This window comes from Magnusiomyces paraingens (assembly GCF_902498895.1).
Source record: "Magnusiomyces paraingens strain CBS 517.90 genome assembly, contig: contig3, whole genome shotgun sequence".
Classification (NCBI taxonomy): Eukaryota; Fungi; Ascomycota; class Dipodascomycetes; order Dipodascales; family Dipodascaceae; genus Magnusiomyces; species Magnusiomyces paraingens.
Genome location: NW_022474069.1, coordinates 797480 through 814738, shown reverse-complemented (window position 1 = coordinate 814738; position 17259 = coordinate 797480). Strand labels below are relative to the sequence as shown.

The 17259-nt window shown below is 38.7% G+C and overlaps 8 protein-coding genes across 8 annotated transcripts; 3 read left to right on the top strand and 5 right to left on the bottom strand.

Moving 5' to 3' along the window:
• Positions 1–714: 714 nt before the first annotated feature.
• On the bottom strand, positions 715–1665 carry SAPINGB_P003549 (uncharacterized protein; the record flags this gene model as incomplete). Its single annotated transcript, XM_031998266.1, has 1 exon — positions 715–1665. One exon carries the CDS (start codon positions 1663–1665, stop codon positions 715–717), a length of 951 nt encoding a protein of 316 aa, XP_031854157.1.
• Positions 1666–2176: 511 nt separating this feature from the next.
• SAPINGB_P003548 (uncharacterized protein) lies at positions 2177–3178 on the top strand (the record flags this gene model as incomplete). The annotated part of the gene is made up of 1 exon (XM_031998265.1): positions 2177–3178. One exon carries the CDS (start codon positions 2177–2179, stop codon positions 3176–3178), a length of 1002 nt encoding a protein of 333 aa, XP_031854156.1.
• Positions 3179–3289: 111 nt separating this feature from the next.
• On the bottom strand, positions 3290–4048 carry SAPINGB_P003547 (uncharacterized protein; the record flags this gene model as incomplete). The annotated part of the gene is made up of 1 exon (XM_031998264.1): positions 3290–4048. One exon carries the CDS (start codon positions 4046–4048, stop codon positions 3290–3292), a length of 759 nt encoding a protein of 252 aa, XP_031854155.1.
• Positions 4049–4610: 562 nt separating this feature from the next.
• On the top strand, positions 4611–6455 carry SAPINGB_P003546 (uncharacterized protein; the record flags this gene model as incomplete). The annotated part of the gene is made up of 1 exon (XM_031998263.1): positions 4611–6455. The coding sequence occupies one exon, from the start codon at positions 4611–4613 to the stop codon at positions 6453–6455; it is 1845 nt and encodes a 614-aa protein (XP_031854154.1).
• Positions 6456–6526: 71 nt separating this feature from the next.
• On the bottom strand, positions 6527–7141 carry SAPINGB_P003545 (uncharacterized protein; the record flags this gene model as incomplete). Its single annotated transcript, XM_031998262.1, has 2 exons — positions 6527–6801; positions 6874–7141. 2 exons carry the CDS (start codon positions 7139–7141, stop codon positions 6527–6529), a joined length of 543 nt encoding a protein of 180 aa, XP_031854153.1.
• A 379-nt stretch (positions 7142–7520) lies between these two features.
• Positions 7521–8240, bottom strand: SAPINGB_P003544 (uncharacterized protein; the record flags this gene model as incomplete). Its single annotated transcript, XM_031998261.1, has 1 exon — positions 7521–8240. The coding sequence occupies one exon, from the start codon at positions 8238–8240 to the stop codon at positions 7521–7523; it is 720 nt and encodes a 239-aa protein (XP_031854152.1).
• A 434-nt stretch (positions 8241–8674) lies between these two features.
• Positions 8675–10321, top strand: SAPINGB_P003543 (uncharacterized protein; the record flags this gene model as incomplete). The annotated part of the gene is made up of 1 exon (XM_031998260.1): positions 8675–10321. The coding sequence occupies one exon, from the start codon at positions 8675–8677 to the stop codon at positions 10319–10321; it is 1647 nt and encodes a 548-aa protein (XP_031854151.1).
• Positions 10322–10491: 170 nt separating this feature from the next.
• SAPINGB_P003542 (uncharacterized protein) lies at positions 10492–13527 on the bottom strand (the record flags this gene model as incomplete). Its single annotated transcript, XM_031998259.1, has 1 exon — positions 10492–13527. One exon carries the CDS (start codon positions 13525–13527, stop codon positions 10492–10494), a length of 3036 nt encoding a protein of 1011 aa, XP_031854150.1.
• Positions 13528–17259: the final 3732 nt, after the last annotated feature.

Sequence of the window (17259 nt, the reverse complement as noted above, 5' to 3'; positions counted from 1 at the left end):
ATAGCAATGTAGCCAAATCTCAATTTTTTTTTTTTTGTGGAATCTTCTATTCAGCAACTAACTCCTCTTTCATCATCAACTTTTTTTTGTCTTTCCTCAAAACTTCTCTTTCCTTTCCTGCACCTGAAAATTTCTTTTCCTTTTGCACGGTTCCTCCTCCTTTTTGTTTTTTTTTTTTGTTTTTTTTTCCATTTTTTTTTCATTTTTTTATTGATCCTTCCTACTCTAAATACTTTAATTCTTTCTTTCTCTACTATTTTTCCCTTTTTTTTTTTTATTTTTCTTCAAAATTGACCAAATATTTTACTTGTTTCCGGTCTGAGATATACCAGAACGGCTGACTGCTTCTGGTTGTAGCCCTAACTAAATGTTACCAATCTAAATATCTAACCCTAACGGTTTTTTTTAAAAAAAATATATAAAACTAATGTACTTTATGTATTATCTCGGTAGTTGCAACGTTTTTGTATTAAATGAGCAAGTGGTGTAAGCATCAACTGGCATAACCTTGTTCTCATCGCATCACCAGCAATCAGTTCACATACTGAAGATGATTGTCTTTGTCAAAAGTCTTTTGAAATATAGCAACTTAATGGTTACTCTATCACTCTTTTTTTTTTTACTCTTCTTTCGTTAAATGTTCATTAATTCTCTAGTATATGTGTTTTTTTTATTTCTTTTTAAAAAGCCAGAAAAAGTAAATCGCCCACTTTTCTAAGAAGAGTACTTCTCGCCAGTGATGGACTCGTAAGCCTCAATGTACTTCTTTCTAGTGTTCTCAACAATATCCTCGGGGACAGTAACACCGTCCTTACCCTTGAGATTGTTGTCAGTGAGCCAGTTTCTCAGGAACTGCTTATCATATGAGTCCTGGCCTTGGCCAATAACGTACGAATCGGCGCGCCAGAAACGCGACGAGTCAGGAGTAAGAACCTCATCAACAAGCACCAGAGTCTTGGAACCATCCTCATTCTCAATGTATCCAAACTCAAACTTGGTATCTGCAATGATAATCCCCCGCGTTTTCGCATAATCACGGGCAGTGACGTACAACTTGATGGCAAGAGCCTCAATGGCTGCCGCCAGCTCCTTGTCACCACCAAGAATCTCAACTGCACGGTCAGGGTGAATGTTCTCATCGTGCTCACCCTGCTCAGCCTTAGTTGAAGGTGTATACAAAGGTGTAGCAAACTGCTCGCTCTCTTGTAAACCAGGAGCAACCTTGATTCCATGTACAGTGCCGGACTTCTTGTACTCAGACCAGGCAGAGCCAGTGATGTAACCACGGACAATCACCTCGAGGGGAATAAGCTTGAACTTGTTAACAAGCAGACTGCGGCCAATAAGCTGAGCACGCAATTCAGGGTTCTTGGACACAGAGTCAGGGAGAAGTTTAAACAGAGCCTCATCAGGCTCCTCAAATGAAGGACCAACAAGGTGTGTCTTGACCTCGTTCCCTAGAAGCTTAAACCAAAACTGAGAAAGCTTGGTCAGAAGCTTGCCCTTATCGGGGATGCCATTCTCCATAATGACATCGTATGCAGAGATGCGGTCAGTCGCAACAAAAAGAAGCGAATCGTCGGAAACAGTATAAATATCACGAACTTTTCCCTTAGCAAGAAACGGAAGAGCGCCCTTAAGGTCGGTAGATGTGACGGCAGACATTTTTTTTATTTTATTTTTTGTTATTTGTTGTATATATATAAATATATATATGATAGAAGATGGTATAATTAAGAATGGTGGTGAGGAAATTTTAAAAAAAAAAATATGGTGGGAGAGGCTTTAAAAAAATTTACCGTCCAAAAAAAAAAAAAAAAAAAAAAAATTAATTGAGAAAACAATCAGTCATACCGAATTGACCCTCCACATGGCTTTCTGTGGTGCGGCGTCCCGTTAATTTCCATCAAAGTCTTGCTGTTGTAGTCTGTTTGTTCATTGAGAAAGTTTCCTGATAATTTGATCCTTAAAGGCCTTCATGTCAAATCAGTGTGTTTGCAAGGTCTTTGGAAAGATTTGTTTATTTTGTTGTTTATCACTGGTATATCTTCTGTTTGTTGTTTATTTATTACCAGAATCCCCAAACTTTGCAACACCCCATATAAATAACAATAAATAACATCACCATTCTCCCCTTCCATTCTTTGATCACTGCTCCTTTTTTTCTCATCTATTCATGAGTGGCCCGGAAGACTTGTTTTATGATGCCGCCGTAACTGTTCTCAAGGGGCCCTCTCTTTACCTCTTTGACGAGGCCCGCATCCCAGACTATCAAGTCTCGCTCAAGCAGGCTCTTCTCGCCTCCAAAGATAAGCCTCTGTCCACCGAAGCATTATATCTCGGGGCATCTGCTGCAGACCGCGCTGAAGCTAAACTTCTTGCAGGAATTGACCCTGAGATTCTCAAAGTCAAGTGGAAACACCAAGATGTCCTTACTGTGCCTGGACTTTCAGATAATGTGTCTTATGACGCCAGTGTGGTGTTTATCAAACTCTCCCGTACACATATCCAAAAATTTTGTTTGTTGACCAGACTTCATGTTGAACGTGAATCAGTAACCCAGCGTCAATCCCGCCGTCGAAACCGAAAAAATAAGCAAACTTTGAATCATACTGATTACCTGACAAGCAAAGTTGTGTTGATTGCAAATGCTACCCCTCAGGTTCTGGCTATTTTCACCAGCTGGGCTAGCAAAACGTTTGATACACTCTTTAAGCCTATTCCTCTTCTTTCCTCGCAATTAATGCTGGCCCAGTATGATGACATATTTAATGGTCTTCGTGGGTCATCTCCAACCCAGCTTCAAAAAGAATCTTCATACCTTACATTCGATACCTCAGCGTTTACAGCTACTACAAATGACTCTGAAGACATCACTTTCTCGTCTTCTTCAGCCATTAAAGAAATTACTGTGTCTATTCTTGGAAGCGATTTGGCAGGTTACTTTGGACAGCTCGAACCAAACCAAACTTTATCCTCCATTGTTTTTTATCATTACTTTAACATAACTGGAATAGACTTAACGAAATTGCCACTCAAGAAATTCACAACAAAATCGCTCATCATGGCAGCCTCTGGCAATTTCCGAATAGAAGGTAGTGGGAGCTACTGGCGGGATCAAGATAGTTCTCAGTTTTGGAAATTTATTCAAAAAATTGCAGAAGAAAAAATAAATTAAATAATTTGTACATATTTCTCTCTCATTAAGTCATTACTCATCATAAAAATATTGTAGGAAAACGCTCTGTTTTGTTTTGTTTTGTTTTTTCTAATAAGAGGGTTTTTTTTTTTACTTTGGAATTGCCGAAGGATCAAAGTCAAAGCTGGACCCGCATCCGCAACTAGATGTGGCGTAGGGACTGTTGATAACCTTAAACTGACTTCCAATCAGCTCTGTAGTATAATCAATGGTAGAATCTCTTAGGATCTGGAGCGAAGTTGAATCGACAACAAACTTTGCGCCATCGCGGTCAAAAATGCAGTCCTCATCAGGATCAATTGTACTTGTACTCTTAAGCCCAAGCACATACTGGTATCCGTGGCACCCGCCGCTCTCCACCAAAATGCGCAAAATCTGGTCAGCATTTTTGTCGGCCTCTTTAATCTCATTCAGTTTGTTGGCTGCCCGTTGTGTAATCTTGATCCGCAGCACGTCACCACTCTCGGACTTGATGGGGTTTGTAATGGTGGTAGGGTCCTCCACCTCACTTCCTAGCGTGGGCTTTCTGCGCGAATTTGGCGCAGAGGCCGCAGCAGAAGCTGCAGACTCAGAGAACGAGCCGGTTGTGGATGCAGTGGTAGTGCTTCTAGAGCTACTGTATGATGAAGGATAGGTGGAAGTGTTTGTTGATGTAGACCCAGAGGAGCTGGCTGGGTGCTTGATATACGACGAAGGCGAAGTGTTTGGAAAGTATCCCTGCTGGAAAATCATGCTACGCTTGATGTGCTTGTGTGTCCCGGTGATATACGCCAGCGTTCTCTTTTGTGGAACAACGCTTTTCAGCTGGTAGCAGCATCTGCTGATGGACTTTGTCGATATTCTAATCATAGTAGTTGTTGGGCTGTGTGGTAATGGTAATGATATTGGTGGTAAATGTTTGTTGTAGTTAGTAGTGCGATTGTAAATTTTGCGAGGAATCAACAGACCTTTTAAAGGAAATTTTGCTGTAGGCCAGTTACGTAAGATTATATGCCCCGCCGCACATTGGTCTGAGCCAGTTTGTCAGCGGTCAATGAAATACAATTGTAACAGAAAGTTGTCACACATTTGGTCGGCTGCTCACTTTTGACATATGGCAGAAAGAAACAAAAAAAACGACATCCAGGAAACCACCCCCACTCTAAAAAAGAAAAAAAAAAAAACCCTTTGGCTCCTTAAGCATTTTGACTTTTTACAACCCATTATACAGCAAAATATTTTCGAGATATTCTTTATTTTTGGTCTTATAACGACTCTATTCATCTGAAGGTGCTCACCTTTATATTTCATCTTTTTCCATCAATTATAAACCCCCTTTATTAGACACTTCTTTAAACATTTCACCTCAGTTCACACCTACCCCTCTTTTAGTCGGGTCTTGATTCATACCGACACTCTATACAATAACACCATGGCCTCTTCAGAAAACTCCAATTCCACCGATAAGCCTGGACCTCTTGAAACCACATCTGCTTCACTCGTAGGTTTCTTGTTTTCTCCTGAAGAATACTTGAAAATATACGATACTATTACATTTAAAAAACATGCTGAGATAACGTTCAAAAGTGAATTGGAAACGGCTCCAACAACAACTTCTAAAATAAAGGTCTCTGCAAAGGAAGTAGCACGCCTACTATTCCCCCGGCCTGTTGTTGTCATCAAAGAAAACCAATACATTGATCCCACAGATGAAGATAAACTCGATCCATTGTCTCCGTATCCTATCTCTACAAATACAAATATCAGGAGCCTGCGCACATTCAAAAAAACAATACGAGGACATACCAGAGTCCTTGGAAAAGCATATATTATCCTCGTCATCTTCAAATCGCTCGCATTGCTGAGGTCACGTAAAAAGAATGCTTTACTTCGCTCGGTTCTTGTTCTTAAAGATAAAGGTTCTTTTTGCTCCTCCCTCGCAATCGTCGCTATTTCATTTTCATACAAAATTATTTATGAAGTGCTTGTTATTCTCAAGCCCTTTGTAAAAGACTTTATCGGCTTATTTATCCATGACAAGTCTATCTTATCTGAGTTGCTTTTTGAGTACGCACACACTATCATCCCGCTGCTATCTGGTATTACAGCAGGAACTTTTTTAAAAATCTTCCCTGCCGATGGTCCCCGCGATCTGATTGCTGTCTACGCCTTGGTCCGTAGTTTAGAGTTGGTTTACAACTTTCTTGAAGACAGTGGATACATTGCCGCCCTTAAAAAACCCAAAATCATTGGCTCATGGGCCTTATTCCCCTTTGCATACGCACAACTCTTCCATGCCTTTTTCTTTAATAGAGATGCAAACCCAAACATGGTCAATTCGACCTTGTTTCTTCTTTCAAAAGACTTTTGCACATCACCACCTACTGGATATCCCCGTAAAGCCCCTTGGCCTACCCAAGCACAACTTGTAGATAGCATTGCCAAGTTGTCGCGGGCTCACTACCCCAAGTTCACATCACCCCTTATGTTCCCAGATACAGCGACGCTGCCAAATTACTTGGAATCAGTTAAGCCTGTGGTAATCCGTGCTCATCCAGCAATTAGCACTATTACAGGTGCTCTTCTACATCCCTCAGAACCTTCTCAATTTAGAGCTTTGGCAAATATCGTCCTAAAGCAGTATACAGCAATTGGGAAGTACGTCTTTCTTCTTTACCTTTTTAAAAGTTTTTTTATCAAGAGAGCCGTGGCCAAGGTAGAACCCAAAAGCAATAAAGAAGAGTTTTGTGACTCTGAAGAATCAACTTCTTCACGAGCTATTTCGCAGCTGCGATTGCTGCTTGCAACTATTTTTAACACATGGCGTACAACGACATTTATTGTGATGACGACAGCTTCTTCGTGGGCTGGAATTGAGTTTGCTCAGTCCATTCTATCAAACCGTTTTATTCCCGTGTACCGCTACAAAGTCATTGGCTTTTTGTCTGGTCTTTGGGCCATTTTCGACAAGGTATCCGGGCGTGGCCGGTACATGTACGCTGTCCGTGCCGCCATTCTATCATATTGGCGCGTATTGGTTAAGGAGAAGCGTGTACGACCTGTTCGCAATGGCGACGTCTACATTTTTGCCCTATCGTTTGGCGTCATAATGTCGCTCTTTGAGCTGAGCCCTGGGTCTGTGTCCGGGCCTGTGGTGAGAAAGGTTCTGAGCTGGATCTCGACGGGTACCTTTTCTGATCCTTTGAACAAGACTGCAGTATCGTTGACCGATGCAAAGAGTAAAGATAATGATGATGATAATAATAATGATGAGTAAACCGCTACGAAGTTATGATGTAAATGATGAAATATTAATATGGGGATTTGTTTTTATATATATTTGAATCTTTAGTCCTTTTTTGGGACCAGACCAGCTCTCGCGTATACTAGTTTAGAAAATGCCTCACCATTGGGAGGAGGAAGTCTTTCAAACTCATATGTAGGAAGGGTCTCATTCAGCGCAGCAAGAAGTAAATCCTTGTCTGGTTTGGGACAACTAATCAGATGGTTTTTATCTGAAAGTGCAGTGGCAATTTGCAGCTGGTGGTTGTCCATGAGCGCGGGGTTAACGACTACGATTAGTGGCTTGTTTTGTCGCGCGGCATCCAAAATTGAGCCAGTTCCTTTAGGTGGCTGTTAGAGTTGTTTTTTGTTTTTGTTTTTTTTTTTTGTTAGGAACAAAGATTTTTACTTACCAGCATGAGAAATAACCAAATCGTGCTTGTTAATTTCTTCAATGAATTCTTTCTTGAATGTAAACCCTGATATTTCGAGCCTGGGGTTAAAGGTTTTGTTTTTGGCCATCAGTTTATCAACAAGATCCTGGGGTGCATTGCCATACTGAACGACCAGTTTAGAAAATCCATGATTGATTAAGCTGTTTAAAATATCGTCATCAAGGAACAGTTCGATAAGGGGAACAAATGGAACAGTTGCTCCAGTGGTCACAAATACAGATTTCATTTGAGTTATAGAAGAAAAAAAATAAATAAAAAATAAAAGTAATTAAGCGAATGTTAGTTCAATGTGTCAATATTTATATTTAGTTGAAATTAATTGACTCAAAAAGAAAAAAAAATTTAAATGAATTAAGCAGTCGAGTGAAGTTAAAGCATTAATAACAGCTAAATATCTTAGATATAGTAACCATATATTTCAACGCCTATATTCGTAAAGGTCGCAAAATGAACATTAAAGTGAAAAATGAAATTTCAAAAAAAAAGTTTAGAACTATTTTATTTTATTTTATTTCATTTTATCAATTGCCAATTATTTTTTTATTTTTATTTTTATTTTTTTCATTTTAGATTAAATTATATTTAAAATCAACCGTCATACATCTCTAGTAACCAGCAGCACCAGGGGCATCAGGATTGCCCTTGAGAGATAAAAGAACATCTCTAAATCTAGACTTGTCGCTAATCTCAGACTTGGCACCCTTGTTGGAGGTATCGATGAGCTTTGCAATTCTGTCCCAGGTGGTACCAACAACGCTGTTGTCGCGCTCATCAATAAAAGTCTTCTCCTCAGCGCGCACCTTCTCAATGAGAGAATCCTTCTTGTTAGCGTAATTCTCGTAAAAGTCATCAATATTGGCCTTAGCAGCCTCGCGTGTTTCCTGGCGCTTGGTCTCGCTAAGCTGGTCACGGCGCTGAATCTCAAGAGCCTGACGTTCTCTCCACTCTTTGATAGCCTGTGAGTCTTCCAGAGACAGCGATTTGACGCCCGAGGAGATCCCGCTCGACGAAGCATCTTCAGGCGCGTCTGTGGTGGTATTAGAAGTGGTGGTAGTAGGAGCAGTGGTGTCTAACGCGGGGAAAGATGCCTTAAATTCAGAAATCTCATCAGGAGCACTCTTGACTTTTGCATCGTCGCTGGTCTCAAACTCCTTGGCATCATCACCAAGCAGAGCCTTTTCGCGCGTCAGAAAATCATCGGGAGCTGGGGCGCTGGCATCTTCGTTTGAAAAGTCAATAAAGTCGCCAGAATCGGGAGCAGCCGAGCTGGAGGTGGGAATATCAATGTCTTGATCAATTTCTTCTATCGATGGGAACTTGGACATTTTTTTTTAATATTAAGGAGCAAACTGTTAATGTTTTGTTTATATAAGAGGAGGAAAGTGCGATATTAAGTTGGAGGAGCCTCTCTATCTCTTGTATGCGGTGGTGAAAAAAAAAAAAATGGAAGCCAATTGTTGGTGAGGACGTGGCCAAAGAATCAAGTCACATGCTAATCACGTGAATAAAGTAACAAATATGTAATAAAATCTTATATAATCTGACATAACATGCAACACCTTTGTTTCTCACCAAAATGATCATCGAATAAGGTGATTTCATTTCCTCAGCATAACCCGTTCGGGATGAAAAAAAAAAAATATAAGGCTTTCAAAAGAAAAAAAAAAAAGTCATTTCTTCTTTTCTTTCTCTCCCTATTCTTCAAGTTCGTCTTTTTCTTCATATTCTCTGGATCTTATAGCCACTTATTGAATCCAGAATGGCTTCTTCTCTGGCCCGCTCACAATTCTTCTTTTCGGGGAACTTTGCCATAACTGCGGCTGCAAAGTCTTGCCGGTCCCAGTTACTGGTAAAGCCCTGCTCAGTATCAAAGTCTGCCGCAAAGTCTTTAGCTAAAACCCTTCCATTCCTTGGAACTTCTTCTGCTATTCCAAAGTCGAATGTCGGCTTCTCAGCATATTCATCTTTTGCTAAAAGACAATTTTCCACATCTAGTTCTCGTAACAATTTTCTAAACACTTCCACCAGACGTCTGTTTTCAACTGCCCCTCAAAGACGGTCTGCAACTTCTCCATCCAACCAAGAAATGCTGAATGCAGCTCAGCAAGTTGCCAAGGCATATACAGAAAACCCTCTTATCAAGACTACTAAGCGTAGACCAGTTAACACATGGAAACCTGTTGGTTATTGGCTCATCTTTGGTTCTGGTCTTGTCTTTGGTATTGTGGTTCTTGGTGGTCTTACTCGTCTCACTGAGTCTGGTCTGAGTATCACCGAATGGAAGCCTGTTACTGGTTCTGTTCCTCCTCGTACTGAACAAGAATGGGAAGAAGAGTTTGAAAAGTACAAGAGTTCTCCTGAATTCAAACTTCTCAACTCCAATATCACACTCCCTGAGTTCAAGTTCATCTTCTTTATGGAATGGGCTCACAGACTCTGGGGCCGTGCCATTGGTCTTTATATTGTTCTTCCTGCCGCCTACTTTGTTCTAGCTCGTAAGGTTACTCCCCACGTTACTGGTAGAATTGGTATCATCTCTGCTCTTCTCGGTCTCCAAGGTTTTATTGGCTGGTGGATGGTTAAGTCTGGCTTGGACAACAAGTTCCTCGAAGAGCCTGGCTCCCACCCCCGTGTCTCTCAGTATAGACTTGCTACCCATCTCTGCGCTGCCTTTATCCTTTACTCTGCAATGCTTTTTACTGGTCTTGACATCATCCGTGAGGCTCAATGGATCAAGGCACCTGAAGCTGCTGTTAAGGAAATTACCAAGCTCGATAACCCTGCTATTAGAAGATACCGCTCTTTTGGAAAGGGCCTCTTTGCCTTTGTCTTTTTGACCGCCATGTCTGGTGCCTTTGTCGCCGGTCTTGACGCTGGTATGATTTACAACTCTTTCCCATACATGGGCGAGACCATTGTCCCACCCAAGTCTGAGCTCTTCAATGAGTCTTACAACAAGCAGAACCCCGAGTCTTCGTGGTCGCTTTTCTGGAGAAACATGCTTGAGAACCCTACCACTGTTCAATTCAACCACAGAGTCCTCGCTGTTTCTACTTTTTTCTTGATTACTGCTTTCCACCTTTATACACACAGAAAGAGACCTTTCCTCCCTCGATCCGTCTTCCGCGCCAACTCAGCTGTCATGGGTTTGGTTACCCTGCAAGTCACTTTGGGTATCTCCACTCTTATTTACGTTGTACCCACCCCTCTTGCTGCTGCTCACCAGGCCGGTGCTTTGGCCCTTTTGACTGCTGTTATTTACATGTGTGCGAGACTGAAGCAGCCTAGAACTGCCCAGAGACTTTTGATTTCAGCTCTGGAGAGACAAGCTTCCAAGAAAGCGGCTGAAAAGTCGTCAAAGGTGTTTGTTAAGCTTCCTAACAAGGCTTCTTCTTTCAGTGCTTAAATGCAAAACGAAAATATGCGACACGAACTTTTTTTTAGTGATGACGAAACGACTTTTTTAATTGGAAAACATATACGACTTAATTTTTTTTGTAAATACTAATGCATGTAAATATTTTCAAACAAAAAAATAAAGAGAAATATTTTTTAGATAAACCTATGAGAAAAAAACTACCAGATTTGCTTGGCTGTCATTTTAAAACGTTGAATCTTGCACAGATCTTTAAAATCTTTTATATATGTTTTGCGTGGCTTTGGTGGAGGAACTGGCTCATCTGGTGCATACATGCGTTCTCTAACCGTTTCGTTTACCTCAACAAGACCTTGACCTTTAATAGGGCCAGGAACATGGTCCGATTCGTCCGACTCGTACCCTTCGATTCCAACTCCAGATGAGGCACTGCCACTTCTTGCTGAAACCAGTGTTGCGCCTCCAGAAGAGCCAGAAGTTGAAGGTGGATTAGAAACTGGCAGTGTAATAATCGGATACTGCTTGGGCACTGTGTTTGAGACTTGCGAAACAGTAGCCGACACTCCTGCACTGACTGAGCTTCGTGAAATTGAATGTCGCCTACTGCCATGAATCACCTGCGAAGAGGATCGGGTCCGCGTGGTAGCTGTTGGTGTTGTTGGTACAGTCAATGGAGCCGGAGGTATTTGAAAATTAATATTATTAGTTGCAGAAGGAACTCCTGCTGAATGCAAAGGCGTGGATGTAACCAAAGAAGGATGGTGGGAAATAGAAGGATTGGTATTAATGGGCGGTAAAGTTGTGGGCTTGCTTGATTTTGCAAGAACAATAGCTCGTCTTTTGGAAGTATACTGAAGTAAAAAAAGGCCAAGCAGTAGTTTTATTGTGAAAAGAAGAATGAAACTAATGGCAACAATAAGCACCATGGTTGCAGTAGCATAAAAAGAGTCAGCTGAGTCCGGCATGCATGAAGAGAGGGTATTGCGGAACGATGAGTATAAGCATGTATAGTATGAAGGCTGGGTGAACTTTTCAAAGTAATATGGAACCATCGTGATAAAGAATGCATTGATGGTGTCGATCCAGGTAGAGTTTGACTGTTGGTATGCAGAAGAAGAGGAATGTGGGAAGTTCATTAAAGAACTTGCAGAAGAAAGAGACGTAGCAATAGGCGAAAATGAGAGGTTTGTACTAACGTCGCCATTGACTTTGCGTGTTTCGTTTAAAATGATTGAATTTGCTAAAGATGTGATAGAGCAAGTTGGTAAGAAAGACGCTGTAGTGGATCCAGTCGATGATGATGATGATGTAACTAGAGTAGACTGCTGATACTCTACCAAAATAGAGTATGACTGTAAAAGCATTCGTAAAAACACGGAAGCTAGTGGTATGATTGGTATTCCAATTCGCTTTGTCATTATTTGATCTGAGAATGCATCATCAGAATAATCATAAACTAAAACATCCAAAAATTTTCGATAAACACGAGGGCGAATATTGTTAAATTTGGCAATGTAGGCATGCTTGAGCCAGTCAACACACACCTCGCTCCCAACAACAACGATCATGGGTCCCATTATTGCACCCAGCCATCGGTTCCAACCAGACCACGACCGCGGCACCAGTCCTGTGCTGCTGACCTCGACGATATTGCGGAGCCCTATAACCAGCATCATTATAGTTATTTGGAACCGCTCAGCCACATCGGCACATGTCAACTGAAACAAATTTTCGCGCTCAAACTTTTTAAAGACAGTTGACTTAATTTCGCTGAATTGGTTTGAAAGTAGTAGGGTTAATAATGCGTTGGAATATGAATTAACAGCCACATTTAAGCTGATGATTTGGTAAAGAATGATATTTGAGTGAATGTAAACGTAAAAAGTTGCCACGAGTGTAAAAAAAATAAGGCGGACAAGAAATAATATGTAGGACTTTGAGTAACCAATGTCTAGGGTATTTGCAGAAAAAAGGCAGTCAAGAATATCTATTCCCAGTGCTGAACAAAGCTTATCAGCAATCTCCAAGACATTGAACATGACATAAAGCTTGATGGCTGATTGGCCACGTATTCCGTGATATATCTTACTGGTGTCAAGCTGCATTAGTAGATATAAAACTGCAAGGAAAACAATGCCCTTGATAATATCTATTTTGCGAGTAAGCGGAATCTTTTGTTTTTTGAGTCGAAACATCCGCAGAAACAAGTGTATTATAGCGTAGCAGAACCGCAGTGGCAATATAGTGAATATATATAGAAATGAATCGAAACATGCCAGTGAACCAAAAATTATTACTCGTTCAAGATAAAAGGGAAGCCGTATGAAGTTTCCCAATTGTTCGGTTTTTTCTTCGGAAGACACATGCGTGTTTTGTGAGCCGAGCTCTAGTAAGAGATATTTCCATAGCGTCAGAGATTGTGTCGATGCATTGTTTCCAGATTTACAAGTTACTAATTTAGTTTCTGAGAGATTTGACGGAGCGGATGAAACTCGCTTTTCATCTTGGTCTGCGTGGCTTTGGTGAGATTTGGGTCGCGGTATGGGCTCGTCTGTTATTGCCGCGGAGGACGCCTCGAATGTTTTGTCGCGCTTCACATCTAAATCAACCAGTGATGAGGATGATTTTGAAAGAGGATCCCCTAAAGGTTTTAGTTGTACATGTGGAGGAGGGGCAGAGACTGCCAGAGTATGTGAATGTGGTTGTGTTACTGGGTTCTCTGATTGAGCATTCTCAATGGAGCGCAAAGCTTCATAGAGTCGCTGAACTTGCTCGGTATCGACCATCAAATTTTGTTTTTGATTCTCTAGCTTAGAAGCCCTAGAAGCCTTAGAAGCTCGATAGTAATACGGAGCACCTCTCTGTATACGGCGCAATAGAACCCTGTTTTGTGATTTTGAAGGTTTTTTAATGGTGGGGAGGGTAAAGTTTTTGAGCAGGGTCCTACCAGGATCTTTTTTCGCGTCTTTGTCATCATTATCACTGCTATTACTGGTAGCACTACTATCTTCTGCACTACCACATTTGGTGATAGGGGAGGCACCTGCCACCCGCGTCTTATCCTGCATTTTTTCAATGTCGGAAAATAAAAGTCCGGTAGAACTAGACGAACCTACTTCGTTCGTAACTGGCAAGAATATTGTTGATTCGCTTTCTTCGTCGATACTCAAGCCTGTTTGAATTGAGCTGCAGCTATTAGTATCATCAGCATTTGACCTAGCAGATTCGAAATTCATTCTGCAAGTATGTCTATTAGGGTTTCGATGATATAACAGTGACGAAACACTGAGATTTGGGATATCTAAAAAGAATAGAAAGAAGAGTTGGGAAAAAGGGAAAAATAAGGGGTTCAGGCAGTCTTTTGATGATAGGTGGACCTAAACCTGCAGACAATTCTCCAGTATTATAATGATAATAATAATTATTATTATCGCAGAGAATTATCGCGCCATTAAAAACATATATATATAAGGTATTTCTAGCAAAAATTGATTTTAAAGATAAATATACAACTTAAATCACACGAAATAGTGCACTTCATTCAACAGAGTTTCCTGCTTGTTTGAACTTCTCCCCCCACGCACATTGAAGTTTGCTGGAACCGCAAATTAAATCAAGGTTGATGTTTGAGCCGCAGAAATTTATTGATGACTAATGATTATTAACTAATTACATGGTCGAAATGTTTTGTTTTTTTTTGCAACATCATTCCCAGAAGTTTCCACTCGGAGTTTGTGGCTCTTCAATACCTTTTTCAATACCAATATGACATTTGGGAGGTATTAATTATTATTATTTTAATAATAATAATAATAATAATAAAATATATATATTTTAAACTTGATATTATTTAGAAAAAAAGTATTACAAAAATCTACCCCCATTAAATAGGCAATTTTAATAAAAGCCGCAGCAATCCTTTATAGGACAAATATATACCTTATATGTTAATATTTTAAATACCAAGTTAAGAATTTTTTGATCTCCACTTTTTGAATTCTGATGTCACAAGTTCTTTTTTGGAAGGATAGTCGGTAATCGTTATAGTACATTCATCGTCCTTTCTTCTAGAAATACTAATTCTAAACAAATTGGGGTCTTCCGTTTTATACTTCTCAACTGATTCAATCATTGATTTCAAGTTTCTATAATAAAATGAAAGACAAGACTCTGGACTCCATTCTTGTGTAATTCTTAGATTTGGGAAACTTTTCAAAGACGTTTTGAAGGTTGGAAGTTTTGTTGTTTGATGATTTTTGATTAGAAAAACCACTCTATCACCCGTATAACCTCCAACATGACAAGTTGCAGATCCGACACTAAATCCATAAAACCATAGTCTGATAAGTCTTTTTGTGAATGACGAATACTTTTTCTGAAATCTATCCACCTCAACTAATGCCATTGAAGTATACCCGTAGCCAGATGGAACGTTTGAGCTAATACTTTTATAAATACCTTGTGATTTGTTTGGTTCCAGGTGATAATTGCCTTTTTTTTTGATTTTTCAATATAATTAGTCGGTGCCGTTTGCAAAACCTTCAGATTATCTACACTCCCTAAAAATAAACTCTCTTGTTGACACATCTGCGATTTGATTAATGGTTTTAAATGAGAACTATTTTTTGTAAGTAACTGTTGAAAACAAGCCAAAAGATATTTATATTTGGTTTCGTAAAAATTTAGTTCTTTTTTATGATCGACTTCTTCAATTATGAACAGCTGGTTTTTATACATTTGCACAATTAAATTTAACACTGATTTTCTCTTACTTTGTTTTTCAAATGGAAAACTAAATATGCGACGCAAAATACTATGAGAAGCTATAATATCGGCTTTGATCCTAGTTTTTTGATGTCGTTCATAGAAAATAATTGATTTTTGAAGAGTTTTTATTTCATTTTGCTCATAATTTACTGGTTTAGCCAATATTCTTGATAAATTTGAGTCTTTTAAATATCCTTTTTGTAATCTGACTGGAGTTTTAGTTGGAAATTCGTAATATTTAAAAATTTGAGAATTGAACTCAGCAACACCGTTTTCATTATAATTATATCTTAAAAGCTCAATTGGTTGTTGAAGCAATATTTTTTTTATATTTTTATTTGAAATTTTTTTTTGAAGAAAATACAAATTTTTTTGATGGAAATACATGATTTTTTAAAAAAGATTTAATGTTTCGAAAAAATACTTCCCAACTCATCGTTAGATGGCTATTTTGTCAATATGTTCTTTTTTTTTTTTTAATGTTTTCATTAATTCACTAAAATAAAAAAAGATAAAATGCATGAGATTGATACCTGAAGGTTTTATAACAGCTAACAAAATTCTCAACTAGCAATTTTTTTTGTTTTATCATTGGGTACCTAGCTTGATACATTAAATCATCTTTACACTTTAAAATTTATAGGTGATGTGAATCAAACTTGGTTCAGTTAAAAATAGCATTTTAAGAAAAATAAATCAAAGTTAACAATGAGTAATTTACAACCAAGAAACTTTCTATCAACCCCTTGGTTAAAGCAAAGTTTAAAAACTAACAAGTTGATAATAGAAATATCTTGTGTTATTTACAGGATCACACACACACACTCTCTCTCTCTCTCTCTCTCTCTCTCTCTCTCTCTCTCTCTCTCTATCTCAATTGAAGCCTTTTGAGTACTTCAAACGGAATACCTTATATGGTTATTTTATTAATACCATCTAGTTGTCCCTCATTTTGGTGATACCTTATACTATAAGTCTGTGAACCCATTGTATGCCTGGAATACCAAATCTGTAAAGGGTGTTCACTAGGGGATTTTTACAAGCTGTTGTTTTGTGACATTTCAACCAAAATGATCAATGTATATCTGTAATCTGCTGAATGATCTGATTTTGTTCCTTAAAATAAATATCTCAACCTGTATTCAAAAACTCATTCCAGTATTTCAAGAAAATTTTCGTTACCTTTGTTGAAGTTTTATTTTATCAAGATTCTATTTGCAATACTCCGAGTCTCTAAAAACCCCCCAATAAATCAACTTTCTTGCTCTCAAACATGGATTTGTTTATTGGTTTATAAAACTATTTATTCGCTTTATTTCTTTAGTAACAGGGAATAACTTATTTTTGTACGTTTGCGCAATATCATTCAATTCAATTTGATTTTTTTGCTTTGGTTTCAAAAGGGAAGCTCAAAATTAGAGATAGCAATTCAGATATTGCTAGGACATCAGCCTTTACTTTAACTGCTTGATATTGTTCAAAAATTATAACATCTTTTTGAATATCTTTAATCAATAAGACTTTGTAAAGAATTTGTGCTCAAAATTGAGCTCTCTTTTAAAACTAACTTAAAAGAACAGTGGGTGATAATAACACCAGAAATTATTGGCATGATGCCCAAAAGCAATTAATGAATATAACACAAGTTCAATTATAATTAATTAGAAGTTGTCTTTTAACAACTGAGAAAAAAATAACCTTCCTGTTACTAAATCAAATATTTGATTGAATTTACTCAGATTTTTTTACAGTTACCAAAAGTTTCTCTTAGTCTTATTTTGCCACATACAAACATACAAAATCAGGCTTTCATTTTAACCAAGCATTGAATATATATCTCTCTTTGGCCTTGTACTTGTCCGTTATCATTCACGCAACCCCTTGTACACAGTGTGATGCCATCCTAGGGACTTTTCTGGGTCCTAAGGATAACTATGATTGAAACCCAAATTCCTGAGTTAATCAGAAAGATCAAATTTGGAAATTAATGGAGTTCTTTGGTCTTCAATATAAAGCAAAGTACGGTTTGTAGATCCCGAAATAAATGAGGCGAGGACCCATTGCTTGAGCTTATTAGGTTTTTTATAACGAACTGATGATTTAAAACCAAGAAAAAAATTGAGTGGAGGGCAGGATTTTAGGCATGGTGAAAAAGAAAAAGAAAAATGATGATTGTGAAGAGTTTACAAGAGATATTGGAC